We start from the raw sequence: 23,634 nt of genomic DNA, 5'->3' as shown, positions 1-23,634 counted from the left end.
TAAAATGTCTAACAAAATTACAGCAGCGCACCTTGTTAAGTCAGTCATTTAATCACTTCTTTCTTACATCATTGTTTCCAAGAACTGCGTGGCTTCAGTCATAACTGAACTTCTGAAATCAGCAGCTCGCTACATTTAGATGATGATCTTTGGCTGATTCCCCACATGAGACTCTGAATTTATAAAGATGAAAGTGTTCACTGATTAGAAATTCTTAAGGAAAAAATGCTACCAGCACAGAGGCAACTGAATTAAACTCTCAGCCTCTCTGTGAGGATGTGCTGTGGGTGTGTGGAAGGAGCTGGCCTTAAGGAGAGCTGGGTGAAGCACCTGTGGGTGAGATACAAAAGTTGACCAACTTTTCCTACTTACAGTAACTAGCTCATAGTAACTTCAAGTAAAAAAAAGAATGCACTGGATGTTTTTGTTCTTCTTAAGGCCCAGCACACCCCTGGATGTGGCAGTTACACTGTGGAGAGCACTCTGCATAAAACTAATCTCCGGGTGGAGGAAAAAGGCAGGAAGGAGGCAGACAAGGTGGGCCTGTGCACTACTCTCCACACAGATGTCCTGTGCCTGTGCTGCAGGTGCAGAAGGGCTGGAGGGCACAGCCAGCTTTCCTCAGGTGAGTACAGGGCACGGAGCACCCAGGAGCTGTCTCTTGCAGCACATTTGCTACGGCCAGCAGTCAGAGGGCTCCCGAGCGACCGAAACAGGAGCAGCAGCCGATGTTCAGCCGGGCGGTCTGATTAATTGCGTCGCCTCAGCTCGTCTCGTGATCTAACAGCGAACCTTCGGCGTCACTTCTGCGAGCAGACGGCACGCAGAGTGGAAAAACACCGCGCTCGTCCGCTTACGACGGCCGCCCGAGAACTCCGGGGCCGCCTCTGTGTGGAGCCGGCAGCGGCGGGCGGAGTCCCGGCCCCTCCGCCCCACAGCACCGCCGCTCCCGCGCTCGGAGCGCGCCGACCCTTCGCCTCGGGGGTCGCGGAAGGATCCCCGCCCGCGGTCCGCTCACAGCCCCCGGCCGAGGAGCGCCTTACGGCGCAGGTGGCTCTCGAGACACTGGATGGCCGCATCGTCTACTTCGGGGTCGAACTTGTTGGCCAGGAGTTGGCGCTGCCGCAGCATCCAGGCCACGTCCCCGGCCCCGTAGACGCAGACGCTGCGCTGGAAGCGGCCGGTGCAGGGCGGGTAGGGCGCTCCGCGGCTCGTGTCGCCGTCCAGGTACTGCCACTTGACCAGGCGGGGCAGCGCGTTCATGTCGGACGTCTGGAACTTGTCGCTGTACGGCACGGCGCCGGGCACGCCGGGCGCGCGGTTCAGCGTGGCCCACACGTGCTCGTCGGGGCTGTAGGTGTCCTTGGCCCAATCGAGGAAGCGCCGCGCCGCGGGGTCCTCCAGCACGTGCCGCACGAAGGCCCGCGTGGCCGCGATGTAGGCGCTGCCCGTGAACATCGGCGAGGACAGCGGCGACGGCGACTTCTCCGTGGCCGTGCGGGAGATGGAGGTCTTCACGAGGTGCTGGTACTTCCAGCGCTCCCGCTTGTAGGCCGTCGGCTTCTCCGACTCCATGCTGTTCTGCCCCTGCAGCACCCGCAGCGCGCGGACGATCTCCGCGTTGGTCTTGATGGGGAAGTCGGTGCCGCACGTGGTGAGGATGTAGCGCCAGGGCACGGGGCTCCGCAGCAGGTCCTGCATGCAGTTGAGGTCGGCCTGCAGCCGGGACCAGGAGGCGTACACCACGCTCTCCAGGCGGCTGGCCACGAAGACGTTGGGGAAGCAGGCGGCGATGGCCCGCACGGCCTGCTGGAAGGCGGCGGGAGCCTTGCCGTCCACGTGGACGCAGTAGACGTTCTGCGGCGCGTAGAGAGAGCGCAGGAGCCGCTCGAACATCTCGATCTTGTGGTGGATGACCATGGAGTAGGCGATGGGGAAGTCGGCTTCCTCCTCGCTCAGCGGGAACTCGATGTAGCGCCGGCCCTCCTTGAAGCTGCGGCAGTCCTTCGTCATGTTCAGGTACTCCTCGGGGCTCAGGGGTTGCCTTTTGTTCCTCACCTCCAGGTTGCTCACCAGGGCGTCCCGCACCGCCTCCTCGTCCCCGCGGACCACCCCCGCGCAGTCGAGCTTCCAGCGGGGCTCCAGCCGCAGCGCCCCGTACAGGCGGTCCCGGCAGCGCGGCTGGGCGTCGCGGCAGGGTAGGGCGATTCCGCGCAACGCCACGGCGGCGGCCAGCAGCAGGGAGCCGAGCAGCACCGCGCAGCGCCGCCGCGCCGCCGGCAGCTTCTTGTCGCACAGCCGCATGCCCGGCCCTCGCCTGGGAGCGAAGCGCTGCCCGCCCGGCCCGCCGCTGCCTCGCCCCGGGGCGCCCCGCGTCGCCTCGAGGGAGCGGTGAAACGGTCGTTGCCGTGCAATGAATGGACTGACGGTGCCGCGATCCTGCCGGGTGGAACAGCGGCGGGGCAGTCACCGCAGGTGAATAAAAGGAAGTTCCCTCCCTCTCTCCTTGCTGCGTAACTGTTTCATTTTATTAGTGCTTGGATATCTTGTATGTCAGTGTGAAAGAAGATATTTGATCTTACCACTTACCGGTCTGTGGAGCAAGCAGAATTCTTCTAGAATGCAACCTTGTGCTTTTAAAGAGAAGTATTACTAGATGACTGTGGGATATATGCTGCTTTCCCAACGTTTGCATCGTGTCAGGGAGCGACAGCAGCAGTGTTACTGGAGGGAAGCCCTGCAGCAGTGTGTTTGCTAGCCTGGAACGTTCAGGGCGTTAGTGAAGGGTTATAGAATCATAGAACGTCTTGGGTTGGAGGAGACCTTAAAGCCCATCCAGTTCCCCCCCCTGCCGTGGGTAGGGTTGCCAGCCACCATATCAGGCTGCCCAGGATCCCATCTAATATGGCTGTGAGCGCTGCCAGGAATGGGCCATCCACAGTTTCTCTGGGCAGCGGTGTCAGGGCCTCACTGCCCTCTGAGTAAAAAAAAGTTCCTAATATCTAACCTAAATCTTTACTTGTTTAGTTTAAAGCTGTTTCCCTCCTGTCCCATCAATATCGGAACATGCAAAAAACTGGTTCTCCTCATGCTTAGAAGCTCCCTTCAAGTACTGGAAGACTGTGAGGAGGTCTCCCCAGAGCCCTTTATTCTGCAAGCTAAACAAGCTCAACTTCCTCAACCTTTCTTCATAGGAGAGGTGCTCTAGCCCTCTGAGTATCTTTGTGACCCTCCTCTGGACCTCCTCCAACAGTTCCACATCCCTCCTATACTGGGGGCCCCCAGGCCTGGACACAGCACTCCAGGTGGGGGCTTACAATGGCAGAGCAGGGGGAGGCCACTGAGGGGGAATCATTGCAGATGGTGTTTGGTAGCTGCTCAAAGTAGTCTTTGTTTTTACAGTAGGAGCAGAGGGTGAAATCAGAGGCCGTGGGTTATAGATGAATAGCCACAAAGTGTCTGCTTAAATAAAGGAGTGAAAGAATACTGGTGCATCTTCACGTGCACCTGCCTCAGCAGTTGTACTGAATCACTTTGTGGTTTGAACCAAGCAAGAAATTTGGTAGCATGTTTGTGAAGAAGTGTTGGTTCCAATAAAACGAAACTTCTGTTAAAAAAAAACCAACAAAACTGCAAAAGAATTGGACCACTTATGTAAGGCTTCCTTAAAAAGTGAGAAGGTAGTAAGAATTTGACATTTATAACTGGAAGGAGAGAGACATTGGCTTTCTGAAATACAAAGAAAGGTGTGTCTCACTATTTATCTAGCTCTAGATACGTCAAGCACACAGAACATGCACCAGAGCCGAGAACCAGGAATTGTTCTGCATGAGTTTTTGAAAACACTAGCTATTACATCCTGAATTTGTATACTGAGATTGCTGATTCAGTGTTCATATGAGTGTTCACTGTGCTTCGGCAAGTTTTTAAGTTATCTTCAGCTTGCTGCAGAGAGTTCATTTACCTGGACAAAGTGCATTCCAATGGGGAAAAGACAATTGTTGTGAACTTAGTGTATCTAAGGTGATGTCTTTATATTGAATCTGTATTCTGATTTCATTATGCAAACTTCAGCTTTGATACATCTTGTGGGCCAGGAATACATGTTGTAGATAATGTAGATACTATAAAGCACTGTAAACAGTTTTTTCTGCTTTAAGGTTCTAGCTGAGCTGTATGTGTCACACCTTCTCGTGGCGTGGTGCCTGGATGAAATCTTCCAATTCTTAGTCTAACAGGAAATGCTGAAAAACTGATGACTCCACTTGAGAGCTCTTTAATGGGTTTTCATAGTTAATGCCAGTAACGTGCGTTTAGGTATAACTTTTTGAAATTTATGGTCTTGTGATTCAGAAATGCAGTGATGTTTTTCATAAAAGCGTTTTTCAGGAACTTGAAAAGAGACTGTAACTGTCCTATCACACAGTTAGAAATTGATAATTGGTAAGTTTAACCTGAGACCTGAAAAATGTGTTTTCAGTGTACTCAGCTGTGACCCTAAGGCTAGCAGTGTAGTTGATCTCTGAGCAGCTCCAAAAGCATAAGACACTAGTAAATAAATAACCCCAACCCACTGTGAAGTGGCAGCAGGTTGGTGCTATTTCACTGCATGCTGGCCAATGATGGGAACGGCATAAACAGACCCATAGGTAATGCATTATAAAGTAACATACTTCTTGAAATTGCTGCCATATACACAGATGACAGGAGTCATGTGGAAGGTAGTTTCTGGACAAATTATATTTGCTTATATCTGTATCAGATAGGTTTTTTTTTGTTTTTTTTTTTTTTTTAATAAGGAAAGTCCAGTACCAAGTAAAGAACAAACTTTGAATTCAGTTGTCATCATTCTGTGAATTTAATGTCAGGCTGATGAATATGAGGCTCTGGTGCTGTCTGTGCTACACAGCTGTTTGGACATAGATCCCCCCAGGGTTTTTTGTTGTTTTTGAACAACAGACTGAAGTGACCCGAAGGAGTTATGTCTTTACAAGAGACTCAGGGATGTCCTCCTTGCCTAATTTCAGTGTGGGTTTTTGAACTGTATTGTATGGGAATTACGAGCCACACGCTTAACTGCAAATCTGAACAAGTTCCAGGGTGGATTATCAGTGTATCACTCTGTATGTGCTGACCAGCTCTCCGTGAATGTCGTCTTTGTTGTTTAGCATCAGTTTTTCGTGGTTATTTCCTTTTGTGTTCTCTGAACAGCAAGTAGCAATGCATGTCATCAGCACAGGGGAACATTTGCTTTATTCTCAGTAAGCAGATGAGCTGCAGCTTCCATTGTTAGGATTTAGAACTTTGCAGTTTCTACAAGGATCGCTATCTGGCTTGTCTGATAAGAGCACTGTGCATTATGGACAAGGCACGCACATCTGAAAAAGCTTGATGAAAACGAGTTGCTCAGTGACAGTTTAGATGAGTAGGTGACATTTCACTTGCATAATACAATACGCAACAGTGCTGCTATCTCGCCGTACGGGTTTTTTCCTGTTGCGTAACCATGATGAAGAAGTTTAATTCTTAGAGGAACATGGGAGGCAAATTAAATTAACGTATTTACTGTCGTGCTTCCTGTAAATCTTTCTTTTTCCTTGGGAGAAATGGTAGCTCACACAAACCATGTATTGTTGGTAAAGTCCAAGATTTAAGAACTTGTTTTCATCCTAAAATAAGGATTAAATCTATTAATATTAAAAACTACTAATATTTATGCTCTTATCTGTAACTAAATAAAATTTCCAGAATGCTTTACTGTAAACTGGGCTCTCAAAAAGAAAATTAAACAAAGGTTTGGCTTTGTTTAGTTTTTAACATCTGTCTCCCTTTGGGCACAGAAATGACTGCTTAAACGTGTATGCAGAGCAGCTGCCCTAATTATAAGGATACATATAAGGATGCTATAGAACAGTAGGTAATAAGGAACCTCCTACAGTACAGGCAGTGTCTAGAAGGTAATCCACAGCCACATGAATATTTGGATAGAGAGAGCAGTAAGCTAGAGGTAGGAGAGTAGATTGCAACGTGAAATGTAGATTTCATTGTATTCAGTTTTGCTGTGAAATGTCATTAGCTGCAAAAACTTAGATAACTTGTCTAAGGTTGTTGTAATACACTTTTTGCATTTTTGTATCAGGAATTTGGTGTTCACAGCACCATGACTTGCCTTTACCCTTTGTGTCTGATAGTTGTTTGGACTTTTGTGTGTCAGCTAGATAGCGAAGAGTTAAATAGAAGTACCTGAAGGAGGTACAAATAAGGTAAGCAGAGGGCAACACGCTTTACAAGGTGAGAGTGTGTAAAATATCAGTGAAAAGCAGTATCAAGTAATCGTTTGTAGATGTTATGTCCTTTTGACAAAGAAGCAGGGGTTATGTCTCTTCCAGTGTTTGGTTTTTTTGCTTGAATTTGTCAAGCAAGGACAGGGGCTGTCTGTAGAGCGGTCCTTCATCCAAAGTGCCCTTTCTTTGCAGGGCCACGCTTCTGGCCTGAATGGAGTAGCGTTTGGGTGGTTTCCACAGCATTCCCATGGGCTGCAGTCCTTGGTGAACTGCTCTAGCATGGGTTTTCTGCACAGCCTTCAGTCCTTCAGGGTAAGCCTCCAGAGCGAGACCTTCACTGCCTGTGATTTTTTGCCACTAAAGCCTGCTCCACATGGCAGCTCTGCACGGGCTGTGGCTTCACTCGGGGCATACCCATCTGCTTGGCAAGGGAAATACTTGCTCCGCTGCCTGCGGCAGCTCCTGCCCTCCCTCACTATCCTTGGTGTCTGCAGGATGACCCCATGCCCCCCATTCTCTCTCACTCTCTAGGCCGTTTCTTTTATCTTTTCCCCCTTTTTCCCCTTTCCTTATATATATCTATATATACATATTTCTTATATATATACAGAGGCACCACCAGCTTCAGTGACTGGCCCTTTGTGCCTGGCCTGGGGCAGCCGTTGCTCTGTAATCTCATGGGCCCCCTTTACCTCCCTTCCAAAACACTGCCACGTGAACCCAGTAGGTTAACCATTGTTTGTACATGGATCCTCTTTTGCTAATTGCTGGGAGGGAGCTAGGGAGAGGACAGAAATATGTGATAAGGGTATGACTTAAGTAAGGAAAAGGTTGTGTATAACTTTTCTTGCTCTTGTCTTCCTCTATTCCTTCTCCCATGCTCAGCTTCCCGTTTGCATAGGAAGGCCGATGGCTCTAGTTGTCCTGGTGTCCGCTCAGTATATTTTACAGCTCAAGATGACTTATGATATAGCCAACTTGTCAAAGACACATGGATGGTCATCCCAATTAATAGATAATGTACCCTAGAAATACAGAGAATCGGCTTGCTGTTTCTCCCCAAAGTTGTATGGATTAGTCACCTGAAAAATGTCTGCCTGCCTGCCCGAAGCCTGAAAGATGATTTTGCAGACCCACCTAAAAATACTTAAGGCTGGTTCTGATACTGAAGTAGCTTTGGTTGAGTAATAACAGGAAGTTAAGCAAAATTAGTGATACTCCCACTGACTGCTTCTTAAGTAAAATTGTTCCTAAATGTACTCTATGCATCATTTGCTGTTAAGTACACACTTTGTGTTAAAATCATTGTGTTGTGAAGTGCTGCATTCCACTTTCTTTGTGTGTTGCCTAAGGGTATTTTCTTATTTGTGTCTGCTAGAAATTGATATTATTATTAATCAATTCCTCCTTTGAATTGTGTTGATAAGGAATTAGATTTCTGTTTTCTTGACTGCTCAAGTTCCTCTTTTTACTCACTGTGCTATTGTAGTATTTTTATCTATAAAATCAAAGAATCATACTTGGATTATAGTTTTAAGATTTGAAGTACTGACAATCTTTTGGAAAACTTTGTGACAACCTTCACAATGTTTGTCCTTAGAGAGCAAAGATTTACTGTTCTTCTTATGTGGATTCTGACACATCTTATTCTTTTGCAAGTGAGATAAAAGGGAACAAGGAAATATTCTATTATGAAAGTAACTATAGTAAAGCTTATGTAAATATATTTACAAATGTACACCTCAGAGTAAACGTCAGTGTGATGAGCTCTGGATGGTCTTACACAGGTGTTGCTTCTTGAAATTCCCAGCCTGTTGTTTCATACCTTAGCTTGGGTTTTCTTGCTGTTTCATTTTGGAACTTACATGGCTCAGTCCCATACTCTGTCAGGCCCACATGCATCTTTTTAGCTGTTTTTATGTCTAATTAGAGGTTAAGTAAGTCTTTGAGGAAACTGAGAGGTGTAAATTCTTCAGAGTTTTGCTTCCCTGCAGTTTGTGACAAATGGCGTAAGAGTGTGTGCAGTAACTCTGAGTCAGCCAGCACACGGAAGCATCAGAACATGAAAAGGCAGCACGTAAATGAAGATCATAATGCAGTGCTTATCATATCATAGCTAGCAGTTCCTGTTTGGTAACTGATGCTAATCCCCTTGTAATTACAGGATCAATGCACCAGGTTTTGGACCTCTGTAGAAATATTACTGAAATGGAAGAGTTTCAACTTTCATTGATGACAAAATAGCTGGACCAAATGGAGTAACAGTGAGTATGCTTTGAAGAAAGATTAAACAGGTAGTCATAACCAACACATTATCAGCAGAATGTTTCTCAGTGGCTGATGTTTTACACAAAAATGAACTCTTCTGATAATATATAATGCAAAATCACTAGAAACTACAGAGATAAGGATTTACTCACCTTATGCAGATCACTGTAGAGGCATTCAAACAGTGGAATGATGCTGGTAAAGGTGTTTGAAAAATAAGTCCTTTGAACTGCTTCTGAAAACCGACAGCTTTCTGGCTGTGGTGTCCAACTGGAAACTGATCCTGCCGGGAAAAAATAACCTGAGTTTTCGTGAAGGATATAACACAAGGAAAACACAGTGATACTGGGGATAATAAATACATTAGCTCATGCCTCATTGTTTCTAGAAAAGGATTGCTTCATACAGAGTAGGAAATATAAACAAAACAGCAAACAAAACTCTCTTAGAAAGACGATAGAGGCATTCAGAGCTGTAGGAATAAAGAAACAAAAAACCCAAAATTCATTTTATACATTTATCACAATGGAGAAAGCATGGTAACTCACTTTTGAAGGGTATGTTGCTTAATAAAGGAGTTCCTGAAATAGATGAAACTTACTGAGAGAGTTTGTATTTGAACAAAAAAAGCAGTCATAGAAACATGTTAGCTTTGTTCCTTGTTTTCTTGGCAGCTGTCTGCAAAGTCCTTTGGACTTCGGAGCATTCTATTCTGTAATAAAATTGCATTCATTTTTTCAATTTTATGTTTATTTCTTCTTGGTCATAAACATAATGACATTTATGTGCAGACTGAAGGCTAATATACAAATTGTCAAAAAGCTTTTCGTTAATGTGACCGTTTATTTCTCTGTAGCTGCCCAGAAATGCATCTGAATGTGTTTAGAGCTACATTGAGTCTGTTTGCTTTTGAATATTCCACAGCTAGATCAGAATATTTTGGCAGGGATTTTGTCCTATTGCTGGGTTGTGTATTTCAGGCTCAGTGAGTTTGGTAAATTTTCCTTAAATATCTGTAGAATTGATGTAGAGCACTTCCTACATTTACACTCATGAAATGCTACATAAGCAAGCGCCCAAAGGAAATCAGCAAGGGAAATATGTGTTTTTATTAAGTTAGCTTTTTTTTTTTTATTTTTCATTTTTTTTTCTTCTTATGTTTGTTTTCTACTTGTAAGAAAAGGCCTTTCCTTGTGGCGAGAGATTTTGGCACTTGGTTTATGTGAATTTTTGGTCCTGTAGGAGTACCAAATTGTAGGCCCATGGGAAACAACTGTAAATGCAAATGTGAGTAGCAGAGTAGTAGTTCATTCTTTAAAAGATAGGACACTAGCAGTTCCCTTTCTTCGCACTGTTTTCAGATTTAAATTCTGTGTGCTCTTTTTTGCTGCTTTTGTGCTCAGCGAGGATGGCACTAGAGATCAGTACACAAAGCACTACCAACTGTCTGAACTAAGGTCCATGAACCTAAGAATTCCTTTTAAGTGAAGAGAGGTGGTGAAGGGCAAAGGAGAAGCAGAGATGTGGGTTTGTGTTTTACTTGAAACAGGGATAAATTCAGTTGTTTATGTCCGATCCTCTCAGTTATAGCTTCCTCAGTCATTAATGACATTAAAAAATGTATGGTATCTTGACTCTTCTTTTTGAAGTAGTTCATATACATGAATGAGAGAGGTTTTCAGTGATGAACTATTTCTGCTCATTTTCAGATCGCTTTAATATTGTATGATGCCAGTAATTAATGGTATTTCCAGGTCATTTCACTCATCTATTTCGAACAATTGTGAGTAACTGTTTAGGTACTGAATGAGTTCTTTGCCTCAGTCCTCACTGGCAGCCAGGATTCCAGTATTTCTCACATCCCTGAGCCCCGCATCCCTACACCTCTAGGTGGTGACCAGGGTGGTGAATTCCCCCCTTCCCTCCCCCCCCCCCCCCCCCCTTGCACTGTAAGGGCAGAACAAGTCCGAGACCCCCTCATGAGACTGAATGTGCACAAATCTATGGGGCCGGATGGTGTGCGTCCTGGGGTTCTGAAGTAGCTGGCTGAGGTGATTGCTGAGATGTTCTCCATCATGTTTGAAAAGTTGTGGCTGTCAGGTGAGGTCCCAGATGAGTGGATGAAAGGTCACATCACTCCCATTTACAAGAAGGGGATCAAGGAGGACCTGGGGAACTACAGGCTGGTGAGTCTCGCCTCTGTGATCTGCGAAGATCATCCTGGACAGCATGCTTGATCACATGAGGAATGAACGTGTGATCGGAGATGGCCAGCACAGCTTCACCAGGGGAAGGTCATGCTTAACCAATTTGGTGGCCTTCTATGATGGAGTGACGGCATTGCTGGACAAGGGGAAGGCGACCAATGTCATTTACCTGGACTTGGGCAAGGCCTTTGTCATGGTCCCCCACCACATCCTTATATCCAAATTGGCGGAACATGGATTTGATGGGTGGACCACTCAGTGGATAAGAAATTGGTTAAAAGGCCACAGACAGAGGGTGGTCATCAATGTTCAGGTGGAGGCTGGTAAGGAGCGGCATCTCCCAGAGGTCTGTCTTGAGACTGGTGCTCTTTAACATCGTTATCAATGGCATTGATGGTGGAATCGAGTGCACCCTCAGAACATTTGCTGACGACACCAAGCTGAGTGGTGTGGTTGACACAGTGGAAGGAAGGGATGCCATGCAGAGGGACCTCAAGAGACTGGAAAGGTGGGCTTGGGTGAGCCTGATGAGGTTCAACACAGCAAAGTGCAAGGTTTTGCACTTGGGCCAGAGGAATCCCAGGCATCCATGTAGACTGGAAGGAGCGGTCCTTGAGTGCAGCCCTGTGGAGAAGGACCTGGGGGTCTTGATGGACGAAAAGTTTAACTGAGCCAGCAGTGTGCTGGAAGCCAGCGGCTCGGAAGGCAAATGGTATCCTGGGCTCCATCAGAAAAGGGGTGACCAGCAGGGACAGGGAGGTGATTGTCCCCCTCTACTCTGCTCTTGTGAGGCCCCATCTGGAGTACTGCGTCCAGGTCTGGAGCCCCCAGTACAAAAAAGACAGGGAGCTGTTGGAGAGGGTCCAGAGGAGAGCCACAAAGATGATCAGGGGACTGGAGCAGCTTCCCTGTGAGGACAGGCTGGTCTGGGCAGCCTGGTCTGGTATGAAATGTGGAGGTTGGTGGCCCTGCCTGTTGCAGGGGGCTTGGAGATTCATGATCCTTGAGGTCCCTTCCAACTGTGATTCTGTGATTTTATAACAGCTAATCGTTTTAATCCTGGATTGTGTGCTGGCAACTGACAATCCTATCGTAGAGCAAAGGTCTTTATGAAGCGAAAATAGATGTTTTGATGAATATTTGCCCTTCCAGTTACTAAATGACTTGCTGAAAAGTGAGAAAAATAGTATAAAATGAGTTTTAAGTTAAAAATTGATTCACAAGTCGACTAGCTGATTAATACTTCAGTCCCAACTAAGATGAAATTCATCAAGTTGTTTCAGAAAAGAGCTGTTTTGAACTGTCTTATTTTCTTTGTTTATTTTTGTTTTTTTAATGGTTACCATTACGAAAAGGACAACAGAGGGAACCTCACCTTTCGCAAGGGAATATTTTAGCAAACAATAGTTTACATCCAGAAACAATATGTTGTGTAAGTGTACTAGTGTGCATTTAAAATGGTGAGATCCTAGCACTGATGGATAAATACAGACTGATGCTGTGGCTTCATGCCCTTTTCCAGGCCAATGCAGAACAGAATTGGTAAAATCTTGATAGCTTGCCCATCAGCTGCACATGCACAGTGTTAGCCATTGCAAAAGCTACTGAAAAGAGGAATTGGAGTTTGTTGCTAGTAGGTTTTTTTTTTTTAATTCACATTTGTTTAGTTTCTTTTAATACATGCTATTGTAGTTGAAACCATGTTGACTAGCAATACTCTTATGGTTTTACTGCTGATGCTTGACAGGCATATTTCTAGATTTTAGTATGAATGTTTATAATATAACAGGGAAGCTAATTAGTGAGTGTGGTGTTTGGTTGTGTTCTTTTGAATTGACTGTTAAAAATACACACAAAAAAACCAACAACAAAAAACAACCCACCAACAACACAAAACACTTTACAGTCTAAACTATCTTCACCAAAGAAGAGGAATAAATTATCCTTCATAGGAGGATGTGAACTACGATCCATGTGTCTGTGTAGATTTCCCTTTATTTCATTTTTTTCTTCCTGGAGCTTAATGAAAATAGTTGTCTGTAACTGGAACAATAATGACACAACTTTTATCAACAAGACTGCTGCCAGTGTGGACTCTCTTCCTTTGTTTTGAAGCACTTGAAGTGGCCAGGAGTAATGTTGAAGAAGATGCTTGTCAATGTCCGAGCAATGTGCAGCGAAACCATGGGGGTTGGGAAAGGTTTTGTGTGCCTGAGGTGATAGCATTTTAGCTAAAAAGAGATTTAAAGAATTATGTTTTGTTAAATTTGTTCTCCCCTCAAATTGGCAGAGTGGTCACAGATCACAGTGCTGCACGTTCTCCTCTTAAATCCTCGTAAATGCTCGAGATGTGATTGCCATATTGACACTTTTTAAGAGTTGTGGATGTTGGGTTCTATGAGGGTAAGGCACCACAGAAAGTGACTACGTTTCTGTGCTGTCCCAGAATAGCATCTCCTATTGATATTGCTCTAGTTGGAATGCTGTCTTAGAGGGCCACTGATGTGACCCAGTCAGGCATTATTATTTTCTTACAAGTCAGTATATAGCATTTCTGAATTCACAAATCAAGAATAACATCTACTGATTGATCAGTGTAGACAATCCCCCTCCTACAGTTCTTCTGGTCCATAAAGCTTTCTTAGCTATGAAGCCCCTTTTTCAGGAGATAAGTAGCAAATGTGTTCCACAGTGAGAAAGAATGTCACGGGCATGTATTAGCAATTTTGAGAGAAATGTCCCTTGAAGATGGGATTTTTGCACTAGAAGACTTTTCACCTTGTGAAGGTTTTAGTTCAAAATCATTCTTTCAAATGCTTCTTGTATAAAGAACAAAGAATTCCCGTGAGGGCGTGTTGGTGTGGTTAGGATACAAGTCCAGCTGGCTTGTTCCCTCATCTGTGACACTCACAGGTGTTTCACCAAGTAGCATAAAGCATGTATTGTTATTCCCTTGTGGTGTGCCCTCCTAGTTTTTGCTTCAGGGAGTTTCTGAGGTGGAGGTGGTGGTATTCCTGTGTTGATCTCAAAAAATGGCATTTCTTGAAAGGATTTTACAAATTGCTTTTTGAACACTTTTCTGAATACATGGCAGTTTCACAGCTGAGCATGTTGTAGGAAGTTGTATTTACTTGGTTTTACATCTGCCACCTGCTAATGACATTTGAGAGCACTGTGTTTTGTCACAGGAGATGGGACAGTGATCTGTCTCTTGACTAGCAGTGGTCTGGAAAAAGTGTATTGGAGATTGCAGAAAAAATATTCAGTGACACCTTGCATAGAGAGAAGCACTGGCATTAGTTAGGGAAGAGACATGTTGGTTATATGTTGCCTCTGTTAAAAATGTAATGATTTGCATGAAAGTGAGATATTTAGAAAATGGGATATTTTTTGAAGCAGGGCACCAAACCCACAATAAATACTCAATAGAGTCAGAAATATACAGAGCTTTCTTAGTAAGAATAAATACAAGATTTTCTTCTCAAAAATGACAACAAAAGTCTGTTTTTACTTCCTTCCTTCCTTCATACAGGGAACAGTGTAAATTGCTTGTCCAGGTGCTTAGCCTCCAGTTGTTCTTCTATTAATTTGGGATTGTTGGTACATGATCTGTCTTCTGTTTGTTCCTGTCTTAAAGTGGCAGATGTGGTCGCAAGACCTGTAGGTGGAGTGCCAAGTTACAAATAGATCTACAAAGAGTACCTGCAAAGTGTATTTGTTCTGCTTCTTAGTTCAAGAAGAAAAGCTGATGGAAGGGTACAAATCTCCTTACACTTAAAAAAAGTTTTCTTGTTTTCAGATCTCCCGAGAAGATATTCTTGAAGTATGTCATACTTGTTAGGAAACAGTCTGTATGTGTCTTTGAGTCATTGCAGCATTGCTTGGTTTTCTTTTCATCATTAGGATCCAGAAAATTGGCAGTGTGTGTGAATTTCTCCACAACCCTCAACACCAAATGATTGGGCTAAATACTGCAACTTACACAAGGACCCCTTTGAAGGATCTACTGCTAATAGATCTGTGTTTTGCAGGATCTACTGCTAATACATTTCTACTGTCAACTGGTACTTCTAATGAAAGTGAAGGTAATTTGTAACTGAGGGAACTGGCTCCCTTCCCTTAACAAGCTCTGTTCTTCAGCTGCAGGTGAAGAGTTCAATTGTAGCTGAAATTCTTCTATTGTTTCCAGTAGATGATTCAAATAAATGAGTTTAAGACATTCTGCCAGTTGCTAATTCTGAACTTCAGTTAAATAATTTATCTTGTGTACATATAAATATACTTAACATAAAGAGAATAGGCCTCTGCGGAGCAGTGTCAGATGTAATAGTCAATAATATTGCACTCTATCATGGTGAGAAAGCTGTATGTCTGAACAGTTTATACTCCACATTGCTGTGTAACCTGTAAAGGTTTTCCAGTATGCTGTTGAATAGCAGGAGCACAAAAGTATTATGAGACAGAACTTTCAACTATAATCAGCAAAATATATCCTGTCTCTCGTGAATATTTGAACTTAGACACAGCCTGTAACATTGAAGCCAAGTATTGTCTGTTATCTTGTGTTGTTTTCAATGTGCATCCTTGATTTTTTCCAGCATCTAGCTATTGCTTTCCCTATGTATGCATCCCATCTGTCCAAATCTCTGTCTTGCTGGGAGACAGGATTCCAGCTAGCTGTTACTGTTAAGTAATTTCTGAGCTTAGGAGTTATTTCTACTGAAAACAAAATGAAAAGGAAGTTCTTCTCTTCAAGGGGAAAAAATAAAGATCCAGTTCCCTAACTAAAATAAGCACTGAGAGCAGTACTGTTGGCTAGAGACGAGGAACTTTGCATCCAAGCTCTTCTGAAATGCTGCAGGTTCTGGATTGATTCATTTGCTTTGTGAAGCACTATTTTTGAACAAATTACAAATTAACATCTTTTTTTTTTTAATTATAAAGTGCTGTTGGCTGTATACATGGGGTTCAGGTAGAACTGGGTGTATTTCTGATTCGTTCTGTGAAATGACTGAGTAGGCTATGTTAGTTCTTGTCACCTTTTGTCACCTCATAAATTACTGCTGAACAAGTTCTGTGGTTTTGTTTTTTTTTTTCTTTTTTCTTTAAGTATGTGAATACAATGTTCTTGGGCAAATGCCTGCTTGGCAAATGCTGTAATAACTTAAAGACTCTGTATTTTTTTTCTTTTTCTTTTTTCCTTATGAACAGCATGGCTTTTAGCATAGCACTTACCTGGATGAAGCAGGCCCATTCACCTTTTTGTTTGTTAAGGAAGTGGGTAGACTCACTTGTTTTCTGATTGTTTATGTAAGCAGTGGAAAAGACAACTGTAATGACGGCAGATACACCAGAAAATGAGTCAAGACTTCTGTTTGATGAGTAAGTCAGTCTGCAGCTGTGAAGTATATATTTCAAATATTCACTGATCTGTAACAGATTACTTCAGTGACCTAGAAGTTGAAGACCTGCATATGCCTCTTTTTTTTTTTTTTTTTTTTTTTTTTTTAATGGGCTTGATGGACTGTTTTTCTTGGCTTTCCCACATAAGTACTTAAATGAACTTTAGAAAGGAATAATCTGGAAATGCTTTCTTCATATGAGCTTGTCAATTCATGCCCATGTCTATGCCTATTTAGAAAATCTGTCTTTTCAGGTTATTAGAATAACTAAAATGATGCTATCCTTCAGATCACACTTCCCTTTAATTCTTTCCATCTTTATTTTTAAATATTTTGTAGTGGTTTTTATCAGATGATAGAAATCTTTTTATTAAAATAAACAAATGTTGATGGGAAGGGCAGATGAGGTAAACTTTTCACTTGCTTCCTCTGAAGTCGTATATAACATTTCGTAATACATATCGTAAATAACATTTACGATAACCAGTAATACCAATAAAACACAAGTGTGCAGATAAACTGGGTTAATTCTTGATCTCCTAGCAGCTAGTATAAAAAATAGTGACGTAAGTTTTGATCGTGCCAAACTTCAGTTGTAGAAATCTCATGGAATACTAATTTGAAAGCTAGCTTTTGAGGGAAAATAAAGCTTCTTTTCTCTCAAAAACAGAGGTGCGACTTGGGTACAATGTGCACACACTTTCCAGTATTCTTCCAATACTCTTACTCCGTAATAACAAAGAGGTAATGGAAGCAAAAAGAAAACAGGCTATTTCAACCTCAGAAAAGACCAGGATGTTAATTTTCGTGCTTAGTGACGGACTTTGCTATGACAAAAGTGGTGACTCCTTATTTTTTGATACTTCATTTTTATACTCCTTTTGAGAAACCAATCTTCCTTGTCTTGCAGGGTTTTTTTGAAGTGAAGTGATTCTCATTTAGATCAACATTTTGGCTTCTTAATATTTTTGGGCACCTGGAGAGATCAAGTTTATAAGTGTTAAGAAATGTGCTGAAAAATGTGCAGTCTTATCTTCCCTGAGTGGGGCCTATGAACTTAATCAGAACACCAGATAGATACGCAGGCTTTCAAATTGTCTAGCTTCCTCAGAACCACTTGTGGTATCTATTATCACCTCTCTTCATTCTTTTCAGTTTTCCTGGTTGCAAAAGCCTCTATAGAAAGTTCATCTAGGGTTTACTTTTTTACTTATCCTTTACTTATCCTTGTTTACTTTTGTAACAGGTGCTTGTCAGCAAGCAGCTATATCAGGAGTGTATCATATAAGAAATGAAGCTTCCTGTTGACCTGTGTGTACTGTAGGGGTGAGCGGGTCTGGCGGAAGCACGAGTGCCACAGTTTGTGAATGCCTCTTGATTCGGTGCATGTAGTAGCTTGTAGATTGACCCCTAGTGGGAGATCATTGAATTCTTTCTGATACAGCTCTTCTGCTAGGTTAGATTGGATTGGGTCATGGCTGGATCCAGGCTGCTGCTCAGGATGGCCACAAGTGTTGTCCTGCCCATGGGGTGCTTTTAGCTAAGAATGTTCCAGCTGGAAGCACACCTTGAAAGGAACAGCCAAGCTTTAGAGGGGAGCTGCCTGTGATCATACTCAGTGCAGTGAAGTTGATCTTCCTACGGCAAGTGCAAGGGTCAGCTGAGACTGGTTTCAGAGTGGGCTGGAGTCCCCTGTTCTTTTTTTTTTTCTTTTTTTTTCTCTTCCACTAGTCCTCTACAGTTTGGTGACCCTGTCTGCATTAAGAATACATTGCTTTCTTTTTCCAGCAGCATTTGAATGCAGAGAGAATGGAAGACAATGTTGCAACCAAGGGGTAGTAGCTTTGTTAGGAGAAAGACTAAGTAGTAAAGGATTCTCATCCAGTTTGGAGTATCTTAACATCTTACAAGGACAGATCTTGCTGAAATGGCTTCACCTCCATTTCAGAGGAAATGAAGTGTACTGAGTGAGGGAGGGCCCCTAGCAGTACTTTGGGATAAAGATATTCAAGGAAGGCACTTCATAAACCAGTGTTGTTTGGCTTATTTAGAGTCAACAATAACAACAACATAAGCAGCATGGCTACACTTATGTCAGCTTAAGCTTAGGCCTGGTCTGCAAACCAGGCAGGTTTAGCAAACCCTTCAATGTAGACATTATTTTGCCAGTATAAAAGGTGTGTGATTAGATCAGCCCTGGTTATGGTACTTAAGGAAGGTGGCATAATTGTTTCTTTCAGGATAAACTGCTGCTTGGTACCTGGTTGGCCAATAGCTATTGGATTTAGTGATATAGGCCACTATATAATAGCAGTGGTAAAGATCACTTGCTGTGCTGTGTAAAGGCCTTGCAGTGTAGATGTGCCATCAGTTAATATTTGTGTTATTTTCTGATGGTCTTTAAATGAAAATGAGATTCTTTTCTGCTTCCAGTGGGAGCAGTAGCAATGAAAGAGGCTGCAGCTTTTTCTCAACTTTATACGGTCAAATTATTTAGTAACCATGTAGCTGCATTACTCCATTATGTATAAAGAATTTATATTGTATCAGAAAAGGGAATTGGCTGTAACTGAATTATTCCTTACAAGATGATAAAGATGAATTTCCCTTTAACTGAGAAATTAGCAGATTAACAGCTAGTTCAAACCAGTTACAAAGGAGTCACCCCAGATTTTGTTTGTAAGGCAATAATAACCGACTTGTTAATGCTGTTTGTGTTTAATCTTCTTTTTGTCGGGATGTATTGAAACCAAGATTTTGATGGTAATGCCATTATGGTGTTAGCTTGAAATGCAGAAATTCAGCCTCAAGTCTCCGAGGTACACTTTTCTCTATAAATAGTGAAGCTACTGGACTACTGTCGATTTTTCATTCTCTATCATTACAGTTGTATTCATGTCTGCTGTTCACATTTTTAATATATTCATGTTTAGTGCAATGCAAGGGGAAAGGGCATGCTTTCTACTCCTTTGGGGCAGAGTAGTATATACAGTAATATAGTTCTACAAATAGAGTAAATGTGTTCAGAGCCATAAAAGACAGCTTAGTGTACTCTGTATATCAAATACACCCTTCTTTTCTGTCACAAGTCTGAGTCTCTTGCATCCCATTGAGCACCTTGATGATGCTTCCAGAAGAGTTTTAGCTTAGCTAAAATCATCTCCTGCAGGAATTTCTCCTGTGATGCATGGGAAGAGCCTTCTCAGTTACCATGTTTTTCAGGGCTTAGGTCTACGCAATAGGCACGGTCTCCTTTGTTTTGCAGCTTGTTTTCTAACCTATAATTCTTCCTTCTACTTGAAGGTACAGTATGGGATACCTCACAGTTTCTGTAGCAGTTCCTGGTCTGTTTCATAGTTGCATGTTACTCTAAATCTTTTTTCTAATGTCCGTGCAGAGGGTAGCTATGGCTGGGCGGAGGTTTCTTCCTTGTGAAATGAAGGTGTGTGCTTTCTGTGTGTTATCTCACATACCTGATTAATTAAATAGTCTACTTGGCATCTACTAGCTGATAGAAAATTTGCCTTGTCTACACAACTTTCTAATGCTACCTGCCCAACACTTCCCTTCTTCTTACAGGCTTAAATCCATATTACTCATTAGCTTTGGTTATTATCTGTTTACTGATGATCACTGGAAAAAAAACAAAATTGTTTTGCAGCAAGATACACTTCAGATTTCTAGCTCCGCTGGTTTTGAACAAAATAATCTCAGAACTTCCTCGGCAGTCCATTTAGAAATGAGGAAGATACTTTGTTTTGTTATCAGTTTACTTAATTTGTAAGAAATTGTTCCTGGAACTCTTGATAAATATTTAAACAAAACTGCTAAAATAAATATCTAGCCACACTTGACCACCAGCCTGGGCCCAGCCGATGGCTAAACGTTGTAGCAGCAGAATAGCAGCTGTGGTTTAAACCTGCCTAAGTAGGACACAGCTACTGGCTTACTCCCTGCTCCCTTTGGGGTGGAGGAGGGAATTGGGGCAAAAAGAAAGTAAGACTTACTGGTTGAGATAAAGGCAGTTTAGTAGGAAAGAAAGGGGAGAAGAAGGGAAAGAAAAGAAAAGAAAAAGAATACATAGAACAAGTGATGCACAATTGAATTTCTTGCCACCATCCAAGCAATACTCAACCAGTCCTCAAGTAGAGGCAGTCCCTTGGCCAACTTCCATATGGTATGGCATATTCCTTTGGCCAGTTTGGGTCAGCTCTCCTAGCTGTGCACTCCTGCAGCTTCTTTTTCCTCCAGGCTCTTGCTGGCAGGAGAGTATAAGGAGCTGAAATGTCCTTGGCTCTGAGCAGCACATGCACACAAATAAAATCTGTGCATTATCAACATTATTTTCCTCCTAAATCCAAAATAAAGCACCGTACCAGCCTCTGTGAAGAAGATTATCCCAGCCAAAACTAGAACAGTGATATGCTTGACCCACCAGGCTTTCATCAAAATCAGGAGGTGGTCCTAACAGGGTCCTAAAAGAAGAGGCAGGTGCACAGTAGTAGCATCTCGTAAGTCTAATCTCCCGCAGTATCAGGTAAGAGACTTTTGAATGGCATCATAGCTCTTCTTAAAACTAACCAGAAAGCATCTGTTTAAGATACTGTAGGCCAAGGGAAGGTGAATGCCAAAGCTGCTGGTTGCCTATAAGAGCGATACATGAAATACTAAAATACTTTTCAGTTCTGGAATGTGACATAGCTTTTAAATGTACTTGTCTTTCCGTCATTCATCCGGCTGTAAGCGCTAACAGCTCCATCATTTTACTTCCAGATGAGAAATGATGTGCAGTGAGGTTGAGACTTGCTTTTGGGATTGCTGAGTTGGTCTAACAGTAGAGGAAGCAGAATTTGAGTTTCTGACGTCCAAGAAGAGCGTTCTGAACCCCCTCATCTGCAGTAGTCAGTCAGTTTCTTCCTCCTGTAGCTCTCAGCCATAGAGCCGTAGCAAGTAGTAGCAATTTCATTTACTGATCAATTTTCCCACAGTTGAGCAAATACTGTTCCCTTCTTTTTAAAAGAGATACAGAAAAATGGATCAGATTGTTATGATGTTAAGGTTTGACAATGCTAGCTTTTGGCAAATCCGAATTACTGTTTCCTTGGTTGGCGTTGCCTCCGGGAGCCCGTGCCTGCAGGCAGGAAGGGAAGCGCGCAGGAGAGGCTGCAGATTTGCGGTTGCTGAAGTTGTGGCGCCATCTAGTGGTAGCGTTTAAAGAAGCGGCCCAAACCTGTAAACCGTACAGACGCGGAAAATCTGTTTAATTTTGTCTTTCAAATTCCATCTGCATGCGTATTTAACAGTAAAGAGCTGCTTCAAGGGATATGGATGTAAAGCCATCACCTTTCCCTAAGAAAGTCTGGCGCTATGCTCCTTCTTAATGTGCATGTACATCTCTCCTGTAGGTAATGTACTTCACTATCTATAATTATTCATTATTATAATTACATTCTCAGGTGCTTTTAGTTGTAGAGAAGTTAGCTTTAGGAAAAAAAAAAATTGCGCTTGAAAAATAGTTTGCCCATGAAATAATGTTCCTTCATAGGTCAAAAGGTGAAGCATTCTCTTTCAAGTATGACTTTTAAGAGAAGCTGGAACTACATTCTGAAATGTAAGAATAGTTACTGCATCGATGGAGCGGTGAAAGTGACATTGCATTTTTTTCCATGTAAAACTGCTGATGTGCCTCCATCTGCTCAGGCAAGATGCCAGAGAACAGGCAGTTATGAGCAGTAGCTGTGCTGTCTGGCTCCTGCCACTCAAGGAATCAGTGGGTTTTATTTTATTTTATTTTATTTTTTTATTTTTGAACTAAACACAAAAACAGTCCTCCCTGAATTTCTTGTGCTCTTTGTAGGTATTCAGCCTGTAAGGTGTGCTTGTTTCACACTTTCAAGCTTTTCTTAGGATGCAAGGGGGTGGAAATCTTTTCTTTAATATTAACGCTAGGGACTCTTAGGCATGATTCCAGCAGCAGAGGCTCTAAGGAAGGCACTAGAAGTAGTGAGACTCGTGATAAAATTGTAAGAGCAGGAAATGTTGCCTCTGAGAGGAGTGGGGAGGAATCTCAATGTGTACGCATTCGTTAACTTGGCTTTTATAGTTAGGCTTCTTCCTTTAGGGTGCTGCTTCTTTCATTGCTGACGATTACATGAACTATGCACAAACCATCTCCTGGAGGAATGCTGTGAGGTGGTTTAGAAACGTAACATTATTTGCTATTTACACTTTATTGTTGCAGATCTAATATGAGATTAAGATTATTAAATTTTTCTGGATGACTTTGTGTGAGTAGTCTGAAGCTGTTTCCTCGCTTTATCTATCTCTCTATTTACTACTATTTAGTACAAAGTGCTACAAGTCTGTCAGTAGTAATAATCTGGAGCAAGTTGGAAAGATACCTGCTTGCTAGGCACAGCTGTATCATTGGGACTAATTGTGCTGCTTTGTCTCTGCTGTAGTAGTAAGAACTTCCGTGCCCAGACGCTGGGCTTTGTATGTTGCAAGGAGGTTCTACTTACATGCAGCTATGCGTACTTTCACGTGTTTTATTGAAATGATCACTGCCAGGTGTAAGGCAAATAAAATGGCTCTCTGAGGGAAGGTATGGGGATTCTCAAAATTCCACAGAACGTGAAAGAAGATTTGGAAACAAACTTAGCTGGCAACTTGCTGATTTGAACATTTATTGAACACAGAGACCTTCGCTGCATAAGGTCTGAGCCGTTTATTTGAGACTGGAATGTTTTATGGCACTTTTTCCAGTGAACAGCATATGTGATTCTAACAGTTGTAACGTTTTGAGGAAATACCTTTGAAAAGGTGAGAGGCTGCCTCAAAGATGATGACATTGAGTATTGAAACAAATCGGTGGCTCTTATTTGCTCTAAGTGTGAGATGCTTGGTAACCACAAAGAAAAACTTTTGTGGTTGTAATGCATGGCAACTGGTGCTCCAGATTAAAAAAAAAATAAAACAGGCATGTCATGATAGTAATGTATGTATGCATACCTCTCTCTATGTATATCAGAACTTAACTTTTTGAAGAGTGGTTTGTGTGATGACTTCTGTGATGGAAATACTTCCTTGAAGTATACATTTCTTGTTAAAAGAATGCGTATTTATTTCAGTCTAGTATGTGTAGGCTGCTCTGAAAGTAATGCCTCCTATTTATTTATAAGCAGATTACAACAGATACAGTGAGTGCGAGAACAAATTCTCAGCTGCAAAACACTGTTTCTTTACTCCATTCTGGCTTTTACAATAACATTGACAATTTAATTTAGCTGGTTAGTGACATTCCTGTTCCTGAAACAGCATGGCAGTTTATTTTAGAAGATTCCCAGCTGCATAAGTGATCTGGTGAAGTAACACAAATTGTATGCTCACTGTCACAGGTATTTCAGGGGAAAAGCAAAGGAAATAGGAGTACAAATACTTGCAAAAATTACTATGAATTGGGTAGCAGGATTA

General features: G+C 42.6%; 1 protein-coding gene across 1 annotated transcript; it reads right to left on the bottom strand.

Moving 5' to 3' along the window:
- Positions 1 to 1,014: 1,014 nt before the first annotated feature.
- GCNT3 (glucosaminyl (N-acetyl) transferase 3, mucin type) lies at positions 1,015 to 2,304 on the bottom strand (the record flags this gene model as incomplete). Its single annotated transcript, XM_079541127.1, has 1 exon — positions 1,015 to 2,304. The coding sequence occupies one exon, from the start codon at positions 2,302 to 2,304 to the stop codon at positions 1,015 to 1,017; it is 1,290 nt and encodes a 429-aa protein (XP_079397253.1).
- Positions 2,305 to 23,634: the final 21,330 nt, after the last annotated feature.

The sequence above is a fragment of the Tetrao urogallus genome, assembly GCF_951394365.1.
Source record: "Tetrao urogallus genome assembly, chromosome: 11".
Taxonomy (NCBI): Eukaryota; Metazoa; Chordata; class Aves; order Galliformes; family Phasianidae; genus Tetrao; species Tetrao urogallus.
Note: the sequence above shows the minus strand (reverse complement) of the source record. Positions and strands in the feature narration are given on the sequence as shown.